This window comes from Gossypium hirsutum, chromosome A01, assembly GCF_007990345.1.
Source record: "Gossypium hirsutum isolate 1008001.06 chromosome A01, Gossypium_hirsutum_v2.1, whole genome shotgun sequence".
Taxonomy (NCBI): domain Eukaryota; kingdom Viridiplantae; phylum Streptophyta; class Magnoliopsida; order Malvales; family Malvaceae; genus Gossypium; species Gossypium hirsutum.
In genome coordinates this window covers 12,086,286-12,113,020 of record NC_053424.1, presented here as the reverse complement: position 1 = coordinate 12,113,020, position 26,735 = coordinate 12,086,286, and the positions used below count along the sequence as shown (strand labels likewise).

At 34.7% G+C, this 26,735-nt stretch overlaps 1 protein-coding gene and 2 long non-coding RNA genes across 4 annotated transcripts; 2 read left to right on the top strand and 1 right to left on the bottom strand.

The window, feature by feature from the left end:
• Positions 1 to 535: 535 nt before the first annotated feature.
• On the bottom strand, positions 536 to 25,901 carry LOC107918222 (uncharacterized). Of its 2 annotated transcripts, none has more exons than XM_041076199.1 (2): positions 25,573 to 25,901; positions 536 to 786 (listed from the first exon to the last, which is right to left on the bottom strand). In XM_041076199.1, the coding sequence occupies exons 1-2, from the start codon at positions 25,847 to 25,849 to the stop codon at positions 641 to 643; spliced, it is 423 nt and encodes a 140-aa protein (XP_040932133.1). In that variant the 5' UTR covers positions 25,850 to 25,901; the 3' UTR covers positions 536 to 640. The 2 variants fall into 2 exon arrangements, with proteins under 2 accessions (XP_040932133.1, XP_040932129.1); XM_041076195.1 differs by lacking the exon at positions 536 to 786 and adding an exon at positions 25,192 to 25,492 and having other exon boundaries at positions 25,573 to 25,899.
• Positions 1,928 to 3,152, top strand: LOC121206033 (uncharacterized). The gene is made up of 2 exons (XR_005901042.1): positions 1,928 to 2,754; positions 2,957 to 3,152. It is a non-coding gene; the product is annotated as an uncharacterized lncRNA (long non-coding RNA).
• On the top strand, positions 23,330 to 24,811 carry LOC107918221 (uncharacterized). The gene is made up of 2 exons (XR_001689979.2): positions 23,330 to 24,036; positions 24,353 to 24,811. It is a non-coding gene; the product is annotated as an uncharacterized lncRNA (long non-coding RNA).
• Positions 25,902 to 26,735: the final 834 nt, after the last annotated feature.

Sequence of the window (26,735 nt, the reverse complement as noted above, 5' to 3'; positions counted from 1 at the left end):
CTCTACTTTGCAAGTTGAAGGCCAAATTACCTGCATAAAACAAGGATTTAAGTACATTAAATAAATACGAGTTGAGAAACGAATATTTCAAAAAGAATGAAGGATCGAAGCAAACATAGAAAATAAAAAACCTTGCATTTATTCCTTAGATGTTTGATTAGTTGCATCAGTTCCTTCTAGTGACGGAGTGGGTGCTTGGGGGAGACTGCAAGGGGGGGTTGACTCCATTATTTTAATGTATGGGGCACTGACTTTTAACAAAGTCAAGCTATGAGAAAAGTCAACTAATCACAGTTTTTGGTTAAAGCTTTAGGCTTCCCATGTGAAACCAAAAAAGGAGGCGTTTAATTGACAACAATGGAGTTTACCAATATGTTGCAGTTTACCAACTTTTGTTTCAAGTCAATTGACACATGACTCGGTATTAGCCTTTTACAATGTCTTCATTTCTTTAAATTGTTAGGTCATTAGTTGTTAAGACCAAGTAAATCAAATTAGGTAGTTCAAATTTGAGCAAATGATCATTACACAATTACGTTCTTATTTCTGCTTATTTTATTACAACATATGACCTTGTCTTATACCTTACATGAAGAGGAGGAATCTTCATATTTTTTTAAAAAGTTCAAACATCAATTGTTCATTTTGAACATGTTTCATTATTCTTTGGGGGTTCTAACATCAATTGTTTATTATCTTCAGCAGCCTCCAATGTCCTCGATCCTTCTAGCCCTTTGATACAGTAGTGCAATCCATATGTAGCCAACGCAAGGAATAAAGCAAACCCTGAAACATATACATAATATCTTAGGATCAATACATATATATAGTTAAAACCTGAAGTTTCAGACATGTTAGGAAATTACACATGGATGCTTTCAAAACGTGTTTCGCATCGGCAGGATTAGGAACAGTGCCTTACGACCAACATTTTTTGATCTCTATCACATCGTATAAAATTGAGGTGAAAACAAGAAGCAAAGTTGCTGCAACAGTCTTTAAAATCAGATTGCCTTTCCCTACTGTTTTTATGTCTAATATCATCATCACCAGTTCCCTTAGAGGAGAACTGAAGACAAGCCCTAATACAAGGGCCGTTTCAGCTAAAACAAGCATAGACAAGTGGTACATGATCTCAATCAACTAGTATTAAACAAATTACTACAATGGTTTGTGAGAAAGAGAAAATCAGTTTTCATTTTACATAGTGAAGAAAATGGAATAAAAAACCAGGAAATGTTGGTGACTCAATTAAAGAATTGTGCTTTACCATTAGTGTAGGAAAGATTAAGAAGGAGAAATAGAATAACTTGCAGCCTCAGTTTTGAAGCAACCTAAGTTGTGTTACTGCAACTCTTTGGCACATTCAAACATGAGTATAGCGCACATGGGACGGAAGTCAATTTGGGCTATTTAGAAATCCACTAAGCTCGATAGAACTAAGCTTGGGTTGGAATCAAAGAAACTCAAAAAGTGAAGGCAACGAAGGAAAAGTCAAAAAGTGAAAAGAAAATAAATTTGGAGAGTATAAAGAAAAGTGATAGAAAAGAAAATAGTATGGGTGATATTTTTCATCAATCCTTTTAAATTAGAATGATGAGAAAGAGAAAATGAGATAAAAGTGTATTTTAGTTCAAATTATACATTTTTCAATTTTTTTTTTCACTTTTCAACTCCACCAATCAATAAAGGGGTATTTCTTTCTATTTTTCCATTTTTTCTACCATGCACGCCTAAGAAAAAAAAATTTATATTTTTCATCATTCTAGTTTTCTATCTTTACAATTTTCTTTCCTTTCACATCAAGGAAAGCCTTAGTTTGTGATTTAGTGGGTCCCTTTGTAGGCTATATTTAAAATCACTTCCATTTTTTTTTTTTGAAAAATAGTTCGTTTATTAATGGGCCTGAAAAAACACCCGAAGAAGATTCAAAAATAGTCACAATATAACCCAAACAAAAACAAAAAAAGAAAAACAAAACGGAAAGAAAAAGGAAACAGAAACGTTATCCTCCCCAGCCAACAAATTTCAGGCTTATCTCATGTCCAAGAACCCTCCCAATAAACGGCAAAAAACCCCTAAACTCGACAATGAATTACCCCGAGAAAGAAGATTAGTTGAGACAGTCAGCCAAATTTCAAAATTTCTCAACCTAAACAGCAAAACCAAAGCAAAGACTATGGTGGTCGACTGAATCATTGATCAGAATCGACAGCTTCCATGGCTTTCGAAGGCGCATCCTCAACCCACAGCAAGTCCTCATCGGCTCGCAAACCTTCAGCCGTCATTGCATGTGCTGCTTTATTACCTTCCCGCGCAATGAACTGGAGTTGACAAGAAGAAAAGTTCCTCGCCAAATTCTGCACATCCCAGGTAAAAGGTCTGGTTTCTGAATAGTCCTCATTTCTCTTTTGAATATTTTGGACTACCAACTTGGAATTACTCTCAAGGACCACTTTTGAAAAACCCATGTCAAGGACGAATTGAAGTCTGTGAAGAACTGCAATTGCTTCGGCAATTACCACTGAGTGAACCAGGTTATGACCCTTAAAACCCAACCCCATAACGAAGCCTTCGTCGTTTCTGATAATAAATCTCAAAACTGCTCGATTATTTACTGCAAAAATCCCTGCATCAACATTTATTTTTACCCATCCTTGCGGAGGGGGCATCCATACAACTATGGATCTCGGCTTGGGATGCTTCAGAATCAATGCGCAATCCCTATGCTCCAAAGCAAAGCCCGTAATAAAGGTAACTAATTTCTCAGCACTTTGCAACTTGTTCTCATACGCATATCTATTTCGAGAGAACCAAAGTGCCCAAATTGCAATGGCAATTTCTTCTTTTCTATTACTGTTGGAATTCTCAAACAACTAACTTAGCCACTTCTTAAAATTGGAATTATCCATTGAACTCGGCCACTGAATGTTCAACTTTGACCAAACTTGTGCAGGGGTCATACAATCCCGAACAGCATGAATTGAAGACTTGCAGAACTGTCGATAGCGCGGGCAACGATCATTGCATATCAGTCTTCTAAAATGTAAGTTTAGAAAATTTGGGATAAAAATTTTCCACAAATTTCCACATTAAAATATGAACTTTAGATGGACATGTTAAGCTCCATATTTGCTTGAATTGCTTTTTCTCATTGACATTCACATTGGACTGATTCAATAGTATTTTATAACCACTCTTCACCGAATAAGTGCCTGACTTATCATTAAACCACACTACCTTATCTAATTGACGAGTAGTAGGAATAGGTATACTTACAATCTTATCAGCTTCTTCCTTTGCAAAATTTGAATAAATGATATCTCTATGCCATCGGTTAAGATTCAGCAGGATTAAATCAGACACCCAGTTCAACCCCACCACCTTTTCTGTAGAAATAAGCCGTTGATCATTTCCTAGCAACCAGTAATCATGCCAAATTGACACCTCTATTCCAGAACCAATCCTCCATTTCAAACCCGAGCCCAAAAGACCCTTAGCACACTAAATACTCTTCCAAATAAGTGATGCATTCGTCCCAAGAGGAGCCTCCATAATATTAGAGCCATTAAAATATTTAGCTTTAAGAACATGAGCAATAAGTGAACTCGGATTCTCCATTATACGCCAGCCCTGTTTCGCAAGAAGAGCAATATTGAATTTAGACAAATCTCGAAACCCCATCCCCCTTCCTCTTTAGGCACAGACAACTCATTCCACGAACACCAGTGAGTGCTTTTTCTCCCAGCCTTCTTTTGCCACCAAAACCGGGCTATGACTGCTTCCAACTCCTTACACATAAACGATGGCAACAAAAAACAATTCATGGTAAACAATAGAATAGCCTAAAGCATAGCCCTAATTAGTACTACCCTCCATCCCAAAGACAGTAATCTCGAGCTCCAATTTGAAACTCTTTTAGTTAATTTTTCTTTAAGCTCCTTAAACGCCCTTTGTTTGTTACGCCCCACCATTGAAGGAAGACCAAGATATTTCTCCAAGTTATTATTCCAATCAACTCTCAAAACCCTACACACATCCTTCCATCTGTTTTGATCAACATTAGAACTGAAAAAGATCCCCGACTTATCGAAATTAACTTCTTGTCCAGAGCATTGTGTATAAGCCTCTAACGTATCTTTGATCGCATTAGCCCCAGAAATTGTTGCATCTCCAAAAATAAGGCTGTCATCGGAAAAAAATAACTGGGTGATTCGAGGAGCATACCTATTCACCCGAAAGCCACTAAGAGCACCTCTAGAGGCGGTCATTCGAAGGAGAGTCGACAACCTTTCGCCACAAATGAGAAATAAATATGGACTAATAGGATCCTTGTAACACCCCAAACCCGGCCCAGAAGTTATGGCCGGATTCGGCATGCCACATCAAAAACGTTAAAAAAAATTTCCATTCTAAGTCCAGAAAATCGTACTTGATGTTCAAAAGATTAATTCATTAAGGATTAAAGTGAATGGAAGCTGTGCACCAGGTAGGAAATCGGAAAAGAGGTGGTGAATCCATCGGACTGCTTAAGTACCAAGCTCCCTTCGGATTCAATCCTAGATATGCATACCGCCATTGCCACACCTTAACGTCATGGATATTTCTAGGAAACCGATTTGATTAAGTCATTTTTAGGAAAAGTGATTAATTTTGAAAAATACTTTCATTGCGGAAGCTTTGCTTGTTGTCGTGTTATTTTGAAATCAATTGTTGTTTTTGAAAACGCGCCCTAAAGCTATCCAATTTCAACAGTTAAAATAAGTAATACCTATCTTAGTAATACATATTAAAACCATCAAAAATAATTAAGCGGCCTTATTACATTTAAAAACCCAAAACTTCAAACGTAAATAAAAGGATGTCCAGTTCACCAGAAGAAAATCAAACTCTCAGAACGGGTGGCCACTCCAAATTCCCTCACAGCTCCAAGCCCACTATGGTTGGGGATTTCCTACGTGGATGAAAATAAAAGGGGTGAGTTTGGGGAAACTCAGTGTGTAAGGAAAACCCATTCAAAGCCCAAGTCAGCTCAAGCCTATTGGGCCTAAGCCCATTCAGGTAACAGTGGTACTGGACCAGAGCTCTTTTCAGATTACAATAAACTGGGCCTTAGCCCTTTATTCAGATAACAATATGGCCCATAGGCCCATTTCAAAATACATGCAACATCAATAACATATGCAAGCCCATTTGGGGAGACTACTCAACCCACCAACCACTACACTCCACCCGTACCAGCCATACACTCCATGTGGGGAATAGCTCAACCCACCCAGCCCAACACTCCACAGTTGCAGCCTTGCTGCTCAGTTAACAGTAAATTGAAGCAAAGCCTCCAGTACGTGGACAAGCCACTTTCAGTACTTCCTCCGTCAATATCCTAGTCCCATGCATCAGATAATAACAACATGGCATGCAGTAAATAACAACAGTCAAACATGCATTTAGGTCAATTTAACCCTAAGGGTATTTCGATAATTTATCTCCTAAGGGTAAAACTGTAAATTTTCCACTTTTAAAGGTATTTCAGTAATTTATCTATTTTAGGGTTTTTCATGCATATTCCTACCTTTCACGTACTAACAGAATCACTACCGAGGGTTCTTACCGAATTGGGCCTGTTGGCCCATTAAGCCCAAAAATATCGAAGGCACAGAAATCATGCACTTTGCAGTCCAAACATTGCAGCTTACCAAAAACATTAATCGATTTACCTCACGAGCATTCGCACACTCGCAAATCTACAAAATACCGATTTTCGACATTTTGGCATTTCGGCTTTTGCCGATCCAGACTAAGAAAGAGGGTGTTAGTTACACACCTGTTTGCGACGATATGCTGACGAGATCCACACACGAACTGCCTACAATTAGATTACTAACACATTAATCTAACTATTCAAATACGAGCTACGTATTAACCCCTTACAATATTCGGCCAACCACACCTATAGATCATAGTAAGCTTATAAGAAATCAATAAGCAACTCATTAACAAATTTTTGTCAATGTTTACCACATAATCATAATTTCACTGCAAGCTGTCTTCCTGAGCAACAGTCACTAAATCATTTATAACTAGAGATACGGAACTCCAAATCAAGTGCCGTTAATTTTCCATGAAAATAGACTCATATATCTTCTATCCATAAAATTTTCAGAATTTTTGGTTTAGCCAATCAATACCAGATTTTTCTTAAAGTTTCCCATGTTTCACTGTTTGACTAATTTGACCACTCTTTATTACGAATCAAATTTCTCATTGTACAGAATTCAAAATATGTTCTTGTTTATTTAATTTGAAACTAGACTCAATAAGCTTTAATTACATAATTTATTCAGCTTTTAATTCTTCTCCCACAATTTATGCTGATTTTCCAAAGTCACATTACTGCTGCTGTCCCAAGCAGATTTATTACCAAATCACTCTTTCACACATACCTTGCATGCATGTTATTTAAACATGTATATCACCAATCAATCATCACATATCTATGATTTTACTTAAGTATAATCTCTATTTCATCATTTTAAAGCACAACATGTTAGCTGATTTTTCCCTTTAACATCTAAGGCACATGCATGCTCATTTGTTTGGCTCAACTTCACCTATCTTCCATTTTTCATCAAAAGAACATGAAACAACAACCATTTCCTTCATTTTAATTCATGACTAAATGCTCACAACACAACTAAAAATTAAAATATACTTCAAGAGTTAAGGTAGAATCAAGAAGAACTCATGAACCTCAAAATAGAAGCAAGGTACCAAGAACTTACCTTCAATTTTCCTCCTCCTAATGACCGAATACTCAAGAGCTTTCTCCTCTCCTTTCTCTTCTCTAACTTTCAGCTATGATGAACAAAGATGGACAAAACTTTGTTCTTTTCACCCCTTTTTCTTTTAATAAAATTTCATATTTCATCCATTTAATTCTTTAATACAAAAGACATGAAATTCTTATCATGAAACATTTACCTAACCCATTATCATGAAACATTTACCTAACCCATTATCATGGAACATTTACCTAACCTATTATCAATTTGTATCAATTTGTACAATAAATTATGGATATCAAGTGTACATTTTGTCTACAACAACATGATGGCTGGCCACTTCATGTAAAATGGGAGGTTTGTCATGCAAATCCTCCTATTTTGCACTCCTATTTATTTGGCCACTTCAATTTAGCCTATAGCATTTTCAAACATTTTCACATAGGTCCTATTTCATAATTTCACTCCCTTTTTTCTTATGAAACAAAAATTAACTAAAATTACCGGGTTCTATCTTAAGTTTGGGCCTTCTAGAGGCCCACTAACATAATTAAACCTATGCCAACATTTACAGGATTCCCGAAAATTGGGGCATTACAACTCTACCCTCCTTAAAGAAATTTCGTCCTCGAAATTTACCTAATCCAAACAGATGAGGGTATTGCTATTGCATCGTCTCTTCTGGCTCCCAAACTCAGAAGTGTCCCATTCCTTAACTTGTTGAAAACGAGCGACCAAAGACTTATCGTTCAACTGTTTTTCATTAATCTAATCCACCCAGGTTGGCCTCACTTGCAACTCAGCCAACAGACTTCCATCATCATACAGACTCAGACGAGCAAACATTGCTCTCAGATCAGATACAGCTCTACGACTTAGAGCATCGGCTACCACATTAGCCTTGCTTGGGTGATACTCGATCGAACAGTCATAATCCTTAAGCAACTTAATCTTTCTCCTTTGCCTAAGGTTCAGCTCCTTCTGAGTCAACAAATACTTAAGACTCTTATGGTCAGTGTATATAATACACCTTTCTCCGTACAAGTAATGTCTCCAAATCTTAAGTGCAAATATCACTGCTGCCAACTCTAAATCATGAGTCAAATAATTTCCCTCATGAGGCTTAAGCTATCGTGATGCATATGCAACCACCTTACCCTCTTGCATTAACACGCAACCCAAACCCACGTGTGATGCGTCACTGTACATAGTAAAATCATTCCCAGACTCCGGCTGAATTAACACAAGTGCTTCAGTCAAAACTTTCTTCAACTTCTCAAAAGCTTCTTGCTGTTTCTTAGTCCATACAAACGGTACTCCTTTCCTTATGTGTTTTGTCAGAGGTGCTGCCATCACAGAAAAACCTTCCACAAACCTTCTGTAGTATCCTGCCAGTCCTAGAAAACTCCGTATTTCTGACACTGACCTAGGCAGCTTCCACTCCAAAATCGCTTCAATTTTTCGAGGGTCCACCTTAATCCCTTCAGCAGAGACCACATGTCCTAAGAAGGTTACCTCCCTCAACCAAAATTCACACTTGCTGAACTTCGCAAAGAGTTCCTTCTCTCTTAATACTTACAGCACTATACGGAGATGCTCATCATGTTTCATTTCAATTTTAGAATATACCAGGATATCGTCAATAAAGACGACTACGAACTGATCTAAAAATGGTTGGAACACACGATTCATCAGATCCATAAACGCTGCAGGAGCGTTCGTCAGTCCAAATGGCATAATCAGAAACTCGTAATGACCATACCGAGTCCTGAATGTCGTCTTTTGGATATCTGCCACCTTGACCCTTAACTGATGATATCCAGATCGAAGGTCGATCTTGGAAAATACAGAAGCTCCTCTAAGCTGGTCAAATAGATCGTCAATCCTTGGCAGTGGATACTTATTCTTAATCGTCAGTTTGTTCAACTGGCGATAATCAATGCACATCCGCATCGTACCATCTTTATTTTTAACGAATAGCACCGGTGCTCCCATGGAGACACGCTTGGCCTAATGAAGCCTCTATCCAACAACTCTTGAATTTGAGCCTTTAACTCCACTAACTCTTTCGGTGCCATCCTATACAGTGCGATGGACACGGACGCCGTTCCAGGCAACAAATCTATTTCAAACTCAACTTCTCGGTTCGAAGGCAATCTTGGAAGCTCCTCCGGAAAAACATCTTGGAACTCATTTACAATCCTAACCTTATCCACTATCAGTCCCTCCTCTTCTGACTGACTTACAAATGCCAAATAGGCCTCACAACCTTTTCGAATCCACTTTTCGGCTCTTAAAGCCGACACCACATTGGACAAATAATCCCTTCGCTCACCTATCACCATAAACTCCTCATCCTTTGTGGTCCTTAACACCATTCATTTAGCAGCACAATCCAGAGTCGCCTTATGCTTAACAAGCCAGTCCATTCCTAAAATGAGATCAAACACTCCGAACGGTAACTCAATCAGATCTCCAGGGAAAATCCTACCTTGAGTTTCTAAGGGTACATCCCTATACAGTTTGTTTACCCTAACCGAGTGACCCAAAGGACTTACTACAGATACCCCACTCACAATCTCCTCAGAGCAGTCCAAGTTGTCTATAATCCATTCTGTGGCCTCCAACCAATATTCTGCCACATTCGGGGCTATACCAGGCACGCCCCTAAAGATCTCTGCTCCGTTAGCCCGAAGTCGTTCAGAAATAGATCCCCGAACTCCATTGCCCTTACTTGCCCCGATAACCCTTTCCAGAACATGAAGCATTGCTTGTGACAGGGCATCATCCTCGGCACCGTGGTCATGAGACTCTACCTCTGTTGCCGGTGGTACCGGTGCATCCACCGCCGGCATATGTCTCGAAGACGAAGATCTCGCTCGAGCACTTCCTCGACTTCGTCCACGGCCTCTTCCACGAACGGCTCTTGTACTCATATCGTATTATCTTGATTACGAATTTTTATGCATTAATTCAATATTCCAGTGTTTATTACAGATGTTTTATGAATCAGACAGTAGTTCAGAGTTTGTTTTCGCAGAATTGAAGTCTAGCTACAGTTTCAGTCCCTTATCAGATTTTCCTATGGTTTCAGTATCATCCTATCTAGAGTATCCTAGCAGGATTTCAGTACAGACAGATAAGTCAGAAAAATATTCAGAAAAGTTCAGAGTAATACTTACAGGCTTGAGCCGGAGATTTGGAATGCCACCTTCTAAAGATATAAATTTTGAAAATCGAGTTTTTTTCATTATTTATAAAATTTTCATTTTCGAAAATCTTTGTTTTTGTAAACCCATTCCACAGCCGAGTTATTACAACCTAGGCTCTGATACGACTAAATGTAGCACCCCAAACCCGGCCCAGAAGTTAATGGCCGAATCCGGCATGCCACATCAAAAACGTTAAAAAACATTTCCATTCTAAGTCCAGAAAATCGTACTTGATGTTCAAAAGATTAATTCATTATGGATTAAAGTGAATGGAAGCTGTGCACCAGGTAGGAAACTGGAAAAGAGGTGGTGAGTCCATCGGACTGCTTAAGTACCAAGCTCCCTTCGGATCCAATCCTAGACATGCATACCGCCATTGCCACACCTTAACGTCATGGATATTTCTAGGAAACCGATTTGATTAAGTCATTTTTAGGAAAAGTGATTAATTTTGGAAAATACTTTCATTGCGGAAGCTTTGCTTGTTGTCGTGTTATTTTGAAATCAATTGTTGTTTTTGAAAACGCGCCCTAAACCTATCCAATTTCAACAGTTAAAATAAGTAATACCTATCTTAGTAATACATATTAAAACCATCAAAAATAATTAAGCGGCCTTATTACATTTAAAAACCCAAAACTTCAAACGAAAATAAAAGGATGTCCAGTTCACTAGAAGAAAATCAAACTTTCAGAACGGGTGGCCACTCCGAATTCCCTCACAGCTCCAAGCCCACTATGGTTGGGGATTTCCTGCGTGGATGAAAATAAAAGGGGTGAGTTTGGGGAAACTCAGTGTGTAAGGAAAACCCATTCAAAGCCCAAGTCAGCTCAAGCCTATTGGGCCTAAGCCCATTCAGGTAACAGTGGTACTGGACCAGAGCTCTTTTCAGATTACAATGAACTGGGCCTTAGCCCCTTATTCAGATAACAATATGGCCCATAGGCCCATTTCAAAATACATGCAACATCAATAACATATGCAAGCCCATTTGGGGAGACTACTCAACCCACCAACCACTACACTCCACCCGTACCAGCCATACACTCCATGTGGGGAATAGCTCAACCCACCCAGCCCAACACTCCACAGTTGCAGCCTTGCTGCTCAGTTAACAGTAAATTGAAGCAAAGCCTCCAGTACGTGGACAAGCCACTTTCAGTACTTCCTCCGTCAATATCCCAGTCCCATGCATCAGATAATAACAACATGGCATGCAGTAAATAACAACAGTCAAACATGCATTTAGGTCAATTTAACCCTAAAGGTATTTCGGTAATTTATCTCCTAGGGGTAAAATTGTAAATTTTCCACTTTTAAAGGTATTTCAGTAATTTATCTATTTTAGAGTTTTTCATGCATATTCCTACCTTTCACGTACTAACAGAATCACTACCGAGGGTTCTTACCGAATTGGGCCTGTTGGCCCATTAAGCCCAAAAATATCGAAGGCACAGAAATCATGCACTTTGCAGTCCAAACATTGCAGCTTACCAAAAACATTAATCGATTTACCTCACGAGCATTCGCACACTCGCAAATCTACAAAATACCGGTTTTCGGCATTTCGGCTTTTCGGTTTTTGCCGATCCAAACTAAGAAAGAGGGTGTTAGTTACACACCTGTTTGCGACGATATGCTGACGAGATCAACACACGAACTGCCTACAATTGGATTACTAACACATTAATCTAACTATTCAAATACGAACTACGTATTAACCCCTTACAATATTCGGCCAACCACACCTACAGATCATAGTAAGCTTATAAGAAATCAATAAGCAACTCATTAACAAATTTTTGTCAATGTTTACCACATAATCATAATTTCACTGCAAGCTGTCTTCCTGAGCAACAGTCACTAAATCATTTATAACTGGAGCTACGAAACTCCAAATCAAGTTCCGTTAATTTTCCATGAAAATAGACTCATATATCTTCTATCCATAAAATTTTCAGAATTTTTGGTTTAGCCAATCAATACCAGATTTTTCTTAAAGTTTTCCATGTTTCACTGTCTGACTAATTTGACCACTCTTTATTACGAATCAAATTTCTCATTGTACAGAATTCAAAATATGTTCTTGTTTATTTAATTTGAAACTAGACTCAATAAGCTTTAATTACATAATTTATTCAGCTTTTAATTCTTCTCCCACAATTTATGCTGATTTTCCAAAGTCACGTTACTGCTGCTGTCCCAAGCAGATTTATTACCAAATCACTCTTTCACACATACCTTGCATGCATGTTATTTAAACATGTATATCACCAATCAATCATCACATATCTATGATTTTACTTAAGTATAATCTCCATTTAATCATTTTAAAGCACAACATGTTAGCTAATTTTTCCCTTTAACATCTAAGGCACATGCATGCTCATTTGTTTGGCTCAACTTCACCTATCTTCCATTTTTCATCAAAAGAACATGAAACAACAACCATTTCCTTCATTTTAATTCATGACTAAATGCTCACAACACAACTAAAAATCAAAATATACTTCAAGAGTTAAGGTAGAATCAAGAATAACTCATGAACCTCAAAATAGAAGCAAGGTACCAAGAACTTACCTTCAATTTTCCTCCTCCTAATGACCGAATACTCAAGAGCTTTCTCCTCTCCTTTCTCTTCTCTAACTTTCAGCTATGATGAACAAAGATGGACAAAACTTTGTTCTTTTCACCCTTTTTTCTTTTAATAAAACTTCATATTTCATCCATTTAATTCTTTAATACAAAAGACATGAAATTCTTATCATAAAACATTTACTAACCCATTATCATGAAACATTTACCTAACCCATTATCATGGAACATTTACCTAACCTATTATCAATTTGTACCAATTTGTACCATAAATTATGGATATCAAGTGTACATTTTGTCTACAACAACATGATGGCTGGCCACTTCATGTAAAATGAGAGGTTTGTCATGCAAATCCTCCTATTTTGCACTCCTATTTATTTGGCCACTTCAATTTAGCCTATAGCATTTTCAAACATTACTGCTGCTGTCCCAAGCAGATTTATTACCAAATCACTCTTTCACACATACCTTGCATGCATGTTATTTAAACATGTATATCACCAATCAATCATCACATATCTATGATTTTACTTAAGTATAATCTCCATTTCATCATTTTTGTAACACCCCCTAACCCCAAACCGTTACCGAAACGAGGTTATGAGGCATTACCGGACATATCAGACAACTTACGAATAATTTACAATTAATATAACTTTCATAGTATAATATAATAATTAAGTCCCTATCTTGAACTCTCGAAGTTCAAACACGTATTAAAAATAGAACGGGACTTGTTCGAGTATTCCAATTTTTTTTTTAAATTTCGGCAGCATTTCTGCTTATTTTTACCTAAACCTCCTGTAAATTCAAACCAAAACAACCAACACCAATATTTCACATTCATATACTAATATTTATATTATTAACAAAATTTTAATTTAATAACTATCATAGCATCATTCAAAATTGATTAAAAACTTCATTCATTTAACAACTTAATGTTCTTGTATCGAGATATCATGTACTTTCCTTACCATTTCATTTAACCATCTAAATTTTATAATTCATCCTTCACTACCCAAAGTAATATACATATTCCAGTGACTAAATAACACCTATGTACATGCCACCTTTACCCAAAAGAAAAATATACATCACCAAGTTTGTGTTGGAGTCGGGATTGTTCTGGATGCTGAGCCGGGACACTTGACTTCTACTAACCTGCGCACGGAAACAACTGTACGCTGAGTATGGATATACTCAGTGGTATTACTATAACTCAAGACTATTTAACATTAATAAATTACAAACATCAACCATAAATTCTATAATTATTTAAACTACTTTTATATATAATTATTTTACTTCATAAATCTTAAATTCATAATTCATTTTTTTCTCATACTAACTCAATTCATAATTTAGTTCATACATTCTTTCTCGTACTTTTCAATAGTACTAAAACAAATAATCCCATTTTCAAAATTTCATTTCAATTATTTACCCTATTAACAAAGCTCGGACTATGACAGATACGCGGATTCCATCCAAACACACCAGAATGTCCAACCCAAACACACCCGGAATATTGTAAATCCTCCATAACACACCGGTATAATATATCCTCCCAAACACACCAATAAGGCATTAAATGCCTATTCGGATAAACCGAAGTATATAATAACAGAAACATCTTCTCGGCCAAACTACAATCTCTTCATCACATCACAAATCCAATGGCATGCCATTTGTATCGAATCTAGTCCGACAAGTTAATAGGGTATTATTTTACTTTTTCTAATTTCAATTTAATTTACACAAAAATTTTCAATACTCATTCAATTCAAATATCTATTATCTTAATTCATATACAAATTAATTTTCACACAAGTGTATACCATCAACACCATACAATTGTCACCATTTATTTATTTTTCAATCAATACACTTTTCAAATAATCACATACTTACCTCAAGCCTTACTTACCATACATAACAATTAAAATTTCAGCAATCAATAATAATTAAAATTTGAATTATAGTAATACACACCGTAATTCTCCCGTTTTAGTCCTCGATGACTTTCTCCTTTCCTTTTGATGCTGATGCTTCAGGTTCTTTGTTGGCTACGAAAATAATAGTAATTTACATTATTATTTACAGCACTAATTATAATAAATAATTAAATTTCTAAACAACTCCTACCTTATTCCCAATTTAATCCTAACTAAACTTAATTATTTTCTTAATCCAATTCACTCTCTTTTTCTATTCAAATTTTGTCTAAACTTATATTTAACTATAAAATTTCCAGCATATTTCCCTAATTTCGAATTTTCTTCAATTTAGTCCCTACAACATAAAATTTATAGCCTAGTTTACAATTTAATCCCTTAATCAATTCTAAATTAGAATTCATTCAATTAAATCCCTAATTCCATAATTTTTCCAACATGTACACTTGGAAACATATGAAATCTTGAACTATCAACTTAATTTCATCAAAATCTTGTTTCAAAGCTTCTAAAACATCAAAATTAAGAGAAAAGGACTTAATTGACTTACCTTTTAAAGCTTCAAACCTTAAAACCCTAGTTTTTCCTTTCCCTTTTCTTTCTTTCTTTTTCTTTCCCTGTTTCGAAATGCTTCTGTTCTGTTTCTTCTTTGTTTCTTTTGTCTTTCTTTTTATTCTTTTATTATTTCATTTATTTTACTTATTTATTTTATCATTTAACTTATATATATTATTATTAATTTAATAACAATATAATTAACACATTTGTATACATGTATCTTTGTACATTTGTACACTATTATTACCATCCATTTATCTTTCTTTTATTTATTTAACAAATAAAAATCTTATAATATTAATATTTAATTAATAAATATCTTTAACTTAAAATTTAAGTAAATATATAATTATAATACAAATGTATATATTCATATCATTACAAATGTCATTATTTAATTTGTTTTTCATACCAAAAATCTTATAATTTAATTATTTAATTAACAAATATCTTTATACTTAAATTATAAGTAATTAAATATTTAAATTACAAATGTACCCATACAATTCTTACACATGTATATTTTATTACCATACAATTATCTTCTATTTAATTTATTTATAATATATTATCAATTAAATAATCATAACAATTTAATATAAAACCATAATAATAATCATTATAATATATAAAACCTAAAAAAAAATCTTTGATTTTATTTCACCAATATGCCACCTCATTTGTAGTCAATGGCTTAATTGTCATTTTAATCCTTTTTATTTTCTATTGCTTTATAATTAAACATTTACCCTTTATTCAATTTAATCCTTTTTATTACTTACTCTAAATTAAGCTAAATTCACTTAATTAGATCCTAATTAGACACACCACTAGGCTCATAAATATTTTTAATAATTATTTTCGAACTTATTTCACTAAGACGGAGGCCCTATAACTCACTTTTTCGGTGCCCGTGAATTTCAAGTCATTACAATTTTAAAGCACAACATGTTAGCTGATTTTTCCCTTTAACATCTAAGGCACATGCATGCTCATTTGTTTGGCTCAACTTCACCTATCTTCCATTTTTCATCAAAAGAACATGAAACAACAACCATTTCCTTCATTTTAATTCATGACTAAATGCTCACAACACAACTAAAAATCAAAATCTACTTCAAGAGTTAAGGTAGAATCAAGAAGAACTCATGAACCTCAAAATAGAAGCAAGGTACCAAGAACTTACCTTCAATTTTCCTCCTCCTAATGACCGAATACTCAAGAGCTTTCTCCTCTCCTTTCTCTTCTCTAACTTTCAGCTATGATGAACAAAGATAGACAAAACTTTATTCTTTTCACCCCTTTTTCTTTTAATAAAACTTCATATTTCATCCATTTAATTCTTTAATACAAAAGACATGAAATTCTTATCATGAAACATTTGCCTAACCCATTATCATGAAACATTTACCTAACCCATTATCATGGAACATTTACCTAACCTATTATCATGGAACATTTACCTAACCTATTATCAATTTGTATCAATTTGTACCATAAATTATGGATATCAAGTGTACATTTTGTCTACAACAACATGATGGCTAGCCACTTCATGTAAAATGGGAGGTTTGTCATGCAAATCCTCCTATTTTGCACTCCTATTTATTTGGCCACTTCAATTTAGCCTATAGCATTTTCAAACATTTTCACATAGGTCCTATTTCATAATTTCACTCCCTTTTTCTTATGGAACAAAAATTAACTAAAATTATCGGGTTCTATCTTAAGCTTAGGCCTTCTAGAGGCCCACTAACATAATTAAACCTATGCCAACATTCACAGGATTCTCGAAAATTAGGGCGTTACAATCCTCTTGGCGAAGACCTCTTGTCAGGATAAACAAATTGCCCACCTCTCCATTCATAACCACAGAATAAGAAACCGATGTAACACAACGCATGGCATTCTCCACCCACCTATCCGAGAAACCCATCCGTTTAAGCATAACTTGCACAAAGCACCATTCAACCCGGTCATATGCTTTACTCATATTAAGTTTTAAAACAAATGATCCCTTAGGCCCTACTCGCTTTTTCTTCATAGAGTGCAAAATTTCGTATGCAACTATAATGTTATCAGTAATAAGTCTTCCCGGAACAAAAGCACTCTGTGCTTCGTCAATACGTACGTGGAGAAACTTCTGAAATCTATTTGCCAGTATCTTTGAAATAATCTTGTACAAAATATTACAAAGACTAATGAGCCTAAATTGAGTCATGTAACGAGGAGAACTAACCTTGGGAATCAAAACAATTCTTGTTCCATTAATAATAGCCATATCATGACGCCCCTGCAGCATTTCGATACAGAAATAAGCAACATCTCTGCCCACAATGTGTCAAAACCTTTGATAAAAAATCGTCCCTAAGCCGTCTTCCCCAGAAGCCTTTAAAGGGCTCATATCCTTTAAAGCTGAACACACCTCTTCATACGTAAAAACCTTCTCAAGATTCTCATTCATTTGTTGAGATATGCACGGTTCAACCCAATCCAAAATTGAACTGGGATCCCCAACACCTTTTGATGAAAATAAAGAGTTAAAATAATTTGTTGCCAGCACTAATAATTCTGCATTACTCTCATATCTATTGCTCTCACCATCCAGCAACTCTACCACCTTATTTCTTTGACGACTGTCCGTTGCCATCTGATGGAAAAATTTTGCATTTCTATCTCTATTTTTCAACCAGTTCGCCCTCGCTCTGTGTTCCCAATACAGTTCCTCTCTATCCGCCTCCATGTTAAGTGCAAGTTTGGTCTCCACTATAGCTCCCAAAATATCATCAGTGGGAATAGCTTCATTCAACTTAGACAACTGCCATTCCAACTTCTTCTTCGCGATAGACTTCTGCTTCTTAATCTTCCGGAACCAGCCCTCGAGACCCACTCCCATTGCTCTCACCTTGCTTGGAACATCCCCTGAACTTTCAGCCCAAATTCTACTCACCTCCCTTTCGCACGATTCCTCTATAAGCCACGAAGCTTCAAATCTGAAATGCCACTACTTCGGGTGTTGGTTCTCAGCAGTCGTATTCAGCAGCAAAGGACAATGATCTGAAAATGCATGCTGCAAATTACATAACTTAAAATCAGGAAATAAATCCCACCAAACAGAGTTCGCAATTCCTCTATCAAGGCGTTCTTGAATATTATTGAGATTTGTGCGACCTCTTTCCCATGTAAACCACTGACCGCTGTAACCAATATCAGTAAGAGCACAGTCCTCTTTCACTTCCCGAAAATGACCCACTTGCCTTTTCCTCCTAGGGAGACCTCCTTTCTTCTCCGTTGAGTATGCAATTTCATTAAAATCCCCTAAAACAACCCAAGGAATATTCAGAGATCATTCAAAGTGCGTAACAAATCCCAAGATGCTTCACGCATTATCTCCACCAGAGCACCGTAAAATCCCGTACATCTCCAAGTTTGCCCATCCAAATCTTCCTCAATCATGACATCTATGTGTCTTCTTGAAAAAGACCGAAAAGTAATCTTACAATCACTATTCCACTCCAAAGATAAGCCACCGCTACTACCATTCGAATCCACATCAATTCCATTAGAAAAACCACACTTACGCCTAACTTTTTCCATCCTACTTCCATTCAGCTTTGTTTCAATTAAAAAAACCACCATGGGATTTATGTCTCTCAACATGTATTGGAGATGATTAACAGTTCGAGGTCTCCCTAAACCTCGAACGTTTCAGCTTAAGAGTTTCATGACTCCCGACTGGCCTACTTAGCAAGGTCTGCCGCTTGTGTATTATTTTGTACCTACAAAAAGTACCAAAAGTTTCATTCGAATCCTCGTATCCAGAAACTCGTGAAATAGTAGCATGTGCTCGGGGACGTTTAAGACCCTCACTGAACATTATTGGACTGTTGTCTTCCTCATGGACCACCATTTCCTCATCGAAATCCATATTGGTCTGGGCTCGTTCCCCACTTTTTAATGGGCCTAAAGTAACAGTTGACTTTCTTTTATCTTTAGTAGCAACAAAAATAGGAACTTTTGGGATTGAACCCTAATTCTCGCCTTTATTAATGTAATTTGAAGATAGAATCCCTTCATTTCTCCTTTCCCCCGTTAACATTGTATTACCAAAATTAGTAGATTTCCTTCCATTGTCTTCCACAAGCCATTTGCTTTTTCATGACTAACTCCTTCTTGATTGAGCACGTAGAGAAATATCCCAATTAAGTACATATTCTGTCTGTGGTTGTGTAACTCGTACCAGACAAAAGCTTTCTGAATTTCCCAATCTGCCACATAGAAAGCAGAATAAGGTCAACTTTTCGTACTCAAAATGGACAAATACTGAATCTTCATTCTTCAACGCAATCCTCTTTTTTCTCCTCAGCGGCTTCCGAACATCTATTTTCGCCCTGATTCTTATTATACGTTTATGCCTCAGTTGAATAGTAGTAGTATCGTATTCACAGAAAACCCCAATAAAATTCCCCAACTGGTGTGCCATAGAATCTGCCATAAACCCAATAGGAAGATCATATATAAGTACCTAAAAATCCACTCAATTTAGCTGAACAACTAAAGGATCCTCTCTCGGTTTCAATCGATGAAGAATAAGAAGGTGAGAATTAAAGTTCCATGGCCCAGACTTCATAACCCTTTCAGCATCCACTTCATGATAAAAACGAAATAAATAGCGCTCCCTTCCCAGATCTAAAATTGAAACACCCCTTATAGGATGCCAAACACTCGCTAGAGTCGATCTCATTGCTTGGAAATGCACTACACTAGAAGTAAGAAAAACTCCAACTAGACAATTTTCATACGAGATCTCTTGATTCGGCTCTTCCACCTCAACTGAAGGGTTTCGTCCTCTTCATCATCCAATGAAAGCCCAGCAATTGAGTCCTCCATTATCTTTCCACACGAAAATAGTAGCCAACCCGCAACAGTAAAAATAAAACGGGAACAATTCTAGAAAAACAGAATGAGTGTCAAAAGACAGAGAGAAAGCGTGTCCAGAGACAGAGAAAGTAATTATTATTATTAAAATCACTTTCAATTAGGTTAAAGTACTTGAAGGTCCTTGTATATAGGGACAAGACCAAATTAATCCATTTATTATTAAATGGAATAATTTAGTCTCATATGCTATGAAAAAGAATAAAATAAATCCAAATTCTAACATAGTTAACATTTACTGTATGAAAAATATCTTGAAATTTATTTTTTTCTATTACAATTCAACTCCAAATAAAATATTTAATTTACAAAACCATAAAAAAACTTAAAAAAATAATAACTCTATGAATTAGTAAATGACATTTTTTATATAGTAAATATTAACTTTATTTCAATTTTGCATTATTTGATTATTTTCAATAGTATAAAGATTAAATAACATATAAGCAATTTTAGAGAAACTAATTTGATCAAGTCCTTATAATAGAGGAACCTCTTAAATACATTCACCCTTTTAATAACATATAAGCAATTTTAGTTAGATTAGGAGTAGAATAACCAAGGGGTCGTCTGAGAGTGGAAACCTTACTAAAATTTTAGGTATAATTTTGGAAAGAAAAGGTTAGGTAGTGGGAGGAGTTACCATTAAACTCAACCTCTTTTATTATAAAATTATTACTTAATTATAATAATTATCAAGTAAAAGTAATTATTTAATAGTAATTACCCAAAAGGAGTAAATTTATTTAATTTATTATAAAATTAAGGACTATTAATGAGTAAAATATTTATTTAATAATAAATATTCCAACATTCTCCCATTTAATATAACTTTTATATTATTGTCCTCAATAATAATTTTAAATACCATATGTTTAAGTAGCAAAGTAGAGTTACATAAGTCAGGACAGTAATTTCTCATTTAATTGAGTATTCCCTTTTACGTATTCCTATGCAAATTTCTTTTTTCTAAATAAACTCATACATGTGGGAAATCACGTTATGAATAAACCTTCCATGTTTGCTCTAGGTCCTATCCTGATGGTTGTTTTTTCAACCAAATGTATAAAATTAGAACAAGAAAACAAACTAAAGAACAAAGTATCTTATAGTGACTTGTTGAATAATCCATTTCAACCACATGATCCTTTAATGAGTTTAGCGGCATGCCTTCTGTTTGAGGATCTATTATTATTAGCTTGTTATTTATGTGTTCAATGAGCAATTTCATGAGCCTAATGTGATATTTGATTGCCAAGTACTTAATGTTGATTTGTTTGCTTTAACTTTCACTTTTGTTATTCTTAGTAAAGAATATAAGTGTTGTATTGTCTCAATATATCCACAAGGGCCTACAGATGGAATCAATAACTCTAAGCTCGTAATTAAACTTCTCAATCAAATACCTTATCAAGTAGCTTCAAAACATTATACAAATTCAACTTCTATAGAATAAAGTCCCACCAATGTTTGTTTGACACTTCTCTAACATATGATTGCTCCAAGAAACATAAGATACACCTTGATATTTGTCGAAACTATTTTTTTGAAAAGGGATCATCATTGGTTTGAAAATGAAGATTAAAAACGGGAGTCGCCACCGATTTTTTTATGAGATTTGATCAGATCACCTCGTGAAATTTGATCATTTTAATTAAATGTTTTGATTCACTAAAGCAATGATTTTGGTCTACAAAATTTGAGAAAACGGGTTCGGGAGTCGATTACGTGCGATGAAGGATTAGCACCCTCGTCACGTCCAAAATTGGTACCTAATTGATTAATTAATGTCTTAATGTCGAAAGTTGAAAATTTAAAAAAAATTCTAAAATACAATCCCTTTTTCATTAATGTTAATTTTAAAAACGCTCGAATTAAATTGAAACGAGCATCAAAGGCCCACTCGTCCCTCGATAACAATACGCCACATCTCGTAAGTTAGGACGCGACATTTGAACCATTGGGAATAAGTTTGCCTTTAAAATTTTTTATTGAGATTCCGTGTATTTTGAGATTCAAAAGGATATTTGGTTATTTAGATTTAACGAGAAAATCGAAACCCGTAAGTTAAGGTACAATTTCTCGAAATTCTCAAAACGTGAAATATTGCCTAATTTTGAAAATTTTCTTTTTTCTTGAATAATAGCGAGTGCAATATTTAACAATGTGCATTTATTTGTTTGGGGTAAAATAACGGTCTATATTGAATAAATATGTTGGAACTTAACACACAATGCGATTACATGAAATAAAAATACAGTAATGAGCATAAAACAATAATACATCAATACAATATTATACAAGTGAAAGATGATGATATGAAAATACGAATGAACGAATTATAATACACACAATGCAATAATCACATAACATATGTCACTTAAATACCAACATTAATAATCAAAAGAATGAAATAAATAATATAAAACCATTTAAAAATAAATAATGAGACAATTTTAAATAAATAATACATAAAAAAAACAAGTTTAAAATAGATGTTATAAAAAGCAATTTAAAGTGAATAGTGTAAAATAATTTAAAATAATTAATATACAAAACAATTTAAAATAAAATAAATCAACTTAAAATAAATAATATATAACAATTTAAAATAACATATAAAAAGTCTAAAATAATAATATGTAAAAAGAAATTTAAAATAAATAGTATACATAAAATAAAAAAAAACTTTAATATAAATAATAAATAATAAATATAAAATAAATAAATAAATAATGTATAAAGAGTTTAAGATAAACAATATATAAAAATTTGAAAATAAATAATCCGTATAAAATAGAAATTTAGGAATAAACAGCATATATAAATTTATAATAATAAACAATTCAAAAATAATATATAAAAAGAGTTTAAAATAAATAAATAAAGCAATGTAAAGTAATTAATATATAAAATAATTCAAAATAATATGTATTAAAACAGTTTAAAAAGAATAATATATAAACAAATTTAAAATGAATAACATATAAAATAGTTTAAATTAAATATTACACATGAAAATTTAAAATAGATAATATGTAAAATAATTTAAAACAAATAATTTATATAAAAAAATCTAAGATAAATAATATATAAAAGTTAATAATCAATATATGAAAATATTTAAAATAAATAAAATAAGTGAGTTTAATATAAAATTGGTAAAGCAAATTTAAATACATAGTTCATAAAACAATTTAAAAGAACTAATATATAAAAATCCAAAATAAATAATGTATATAAAAAATGAATAATAAAAGGATAAAAATTAAACTGATTAGGGATTAAACTAGAACAAAAATGAAATTAGAAGCAAAAACTATAACAAAATAAGAACACGGGGGCAGAAATAAAAAGCGCGCAAGGTTTGAGGACTAAACGGGCAAAAACCCAGCCTCTGGACACGTGTCCATTATCCAGCGCATCCACGGGTTAGGGACCGATATGAAAATATAGCAAATTTGTGTGGTCAAATTTAAAAATAAAAGAAAAATAAAAAATGATTAAATTAAAATAATAAAAAATGCAGAAGGACTACGGGAATAAATAGCCCATTTAGTGAAGACGCGCGAATCCCCCTGGAGCGGGTTGGTTCATGCGCGAGTCGCCTTAAACGGCGCCGTTTTGGAGTTGGGGCCTTGGGTGCAAAATGGCACCATTTCATTCCTACATATAAACCATTTTTTTTTTAAATTTTCATTCAGCTGCTTTTTTTCTTAAAAAACTTAAAAAAAACTCTCCCTTTTTCTTTGCTAGGGTTTCAACTTGACCTTGGGTGTTGTCGTAGGTGTACCACTCCCCACCGCGGCCCCACTGTGGCCGGTGGCCGGAGTTACGCAAAAAGGGGATTTTGACCCTCGTTTCTTCATATTTTGAGGGCCAAATCTGCCCAACCCAACTGTCGGAGGACGAGAACTTCGACCCCTTTTTAGATCTGGCCTCGACGACGGAGAAAAGGACTTCCAACGACGAGACCGCGGGGTGACTCGGGTAAATCTTCCCTTCTTCTTTTTATTATTTTTTCTTTTCCCTTTTTATTAAAATAGATTTTTATATAAAAATAAAATAAAAGAAATAAGAAACGAAAATAGATAATGAAAAGATCAAAACCTTTCGAAACTTCTGTTCTGCTTTTTATTTTTAGTGTGCGCAAAAAAAAATTACAATGGAGAGGTTGCGGCCTTTATAGCCGATACAAGATTCGTTCTTTGTTTTTTTTTTTTCATTTTGTTTTCTGTTGCTTTTTGTCCTTTTCTTCTTTGTTTTATTGCGCGTTGGCTTCTTCCCCTTTGTTTTTGTCTTGTAGGTGAAGTGAGAAGCATCAGAGGCGTGCAAGGTCGGCGATGGCGTGCGGGGAGGGCCTTGCTGACGTGCAGCGTACATAGGGTGGAGTGGTGGCTGAAGGCAAAAATGACTAGGGTTCTTTTGCTTTCTGAAAATGTTAAGAGCTAGTGGGCTAGGGTTAGCTTTTTAGGTTTTGGGCTAGTAGTTGGGTCTTGATTGGGCTATTAGGTTTTTAAGCCTGTTATTTTATCTTTGTAATTTAGACATTAGACTTATTAATATTTGGGTTTTGTTATTATTATTTTATTTTGATTTTGGCATGGGCCCGGGCAAATTTGGGCCGGTACAATATTGATTACAGAGAATCAACAGTGTTAGCAAAAATTTGAGTTTGAAGACCTGCCGACTTCTAGAATGCTAAGTCTTCCATATGTAAGCATGTGACTTTGATTCCTTAGAGATATCATTATTTTATTTGCAACTTCCCAACTGTCTAATATAATATTACTTTGTTATCTGCCCAACATTTTAGTGCTAATGCAATGTTAAGTCTAGTGTCACGAGTCGCAGATCAAAGCTCATGACAAATGCACACAGAGCATCCCATGCAGGTCAATTGATTAAATGAGGCTAATTTGTCCCACTTGAATTGACTCGATTTGTGGAATATATGAAGAAGCTCATCATCTATTTGAAGCCTTAGTGGCCTAGTGGAACACTTCAGTAAAACTAAAGTTACCAGAGTAAAAATTTTGTAATCTTAAGGGATAAGATTATACAGAGTTTAATCTCTCAGGACTCTCATATTGTAGATAGGTATTAATCTCAGTCATTTAACTCAATCTGTACCACTGGAGAATCTCAACTATAATATGTGTTTATATTTTTGAGCAAATGATCATTACACAATTATGTTCTTATTTCTTCTTATTTTATTACAACATATGACCTTGTCTTATACCTTACATGAAGAGGAGGAATCTTCATATTTTTTTAAAAGTTCAAACATCAATTGTTCATTTTGAACATGTTGCATTATTCTTTGGGGGTTCTAACATCAACTGTTTATTATCTTCAGCAGCCTCCAATGTCCTCGATCTTTCTAGCCCTTTGATACAGTAGTGCAATCCATATGTAGCCAACGCAAGGAATAAAGTAATCCCTGAAACATATACATAATATCTTAGGATCAAAACATATATATAGTTAAAACCTGAAGTTTCAGACATGTTAGGAAATTACACATGGATGCTTTCAAAACTTGTTTCGCCATTAGAATCTCATCAGCAGGATTAGGAACAGCGCCTTCCGACCAACATTTTTTTATCTCTATCACATCGTATAACATTGAGGTGAAAACAAGAAGCAAAGTTGCTGCAACAGTCTTTAAGATCAGATTGGCTTTCCCTACTGTTATTATGTCTAATATCATCATCACCAGTTCCCTTAGAGGAGAACTGAAGACAAGCCCTAATACAAGGGCCGTTTCAGCTAAAACAAGCATAGACAAGAGGTACATGATCTCAATCAACTAGTATTAAACAAATTACTACAATGGTTTGTGAGAGAGAAAATCAGTTTTCATTTTATATAGTGAAGAAAATGGAATAAAAAACCAGGAAATGTTGGTGACTCAATTAAAGAATTGTGCTTTACCATTAGTGTAGGAAAGATTAAAAAGGAGAAATAGAATAACCTGCAGCCTCAATTTTGAAGCAAAACATAAGTTGTGTTACTGCAACTTTTTGGCACATTCAAACATGAGTATAGCGCACATGGGACAGAAGTCAATTTGGGCTATTTAGAAATCCACTAAGCTCTATAGAATTAGGCTTGGGTTGGAATCAAAGAAACTCAAAAAGGGTAGGAAAACTTGATTCGACTAGAAAAAATAAAAATAAAAATCGAATTGTGAGTTAAACGAATTAAGTTATTTAGGTTAATCGAGTTATTCGAGTCAACTCGAATTTTTTTCCGAATTTTAAGTTCGAATCGAATTAAGTTTTCGAATTCGAATAACCCGAATAATTCGAATAATTTGAATATACCCCAAACCCCCAAACCTTTTTATTTTTTCTTCAAAACTTTTACTCCTTGCCACTTTCTCTCCAAAAGTTTTACTCCCTTCTTATCCCAACCCCCCTATCTACCTAAAATCCATTTCTCACCAAAATTTTACTCTCCCATTTACTTTTCCTCAAAATTTTACTCTTAAAAACCCTCAAAACTTTTTATTTTCCCCCTAAATTTTTACTTCCTCCCACTTTTCCCCTAAAACTTTTACTTCATTCCCATCCCACCCCCCATCTACCCCAAACCCATACCCCCTAATATTTTTTTAATATTTTCCCTCCAAAATTTTACTCCCCCTATTTACTTTCCCTCAAACTTTTATTCTCCAAAAC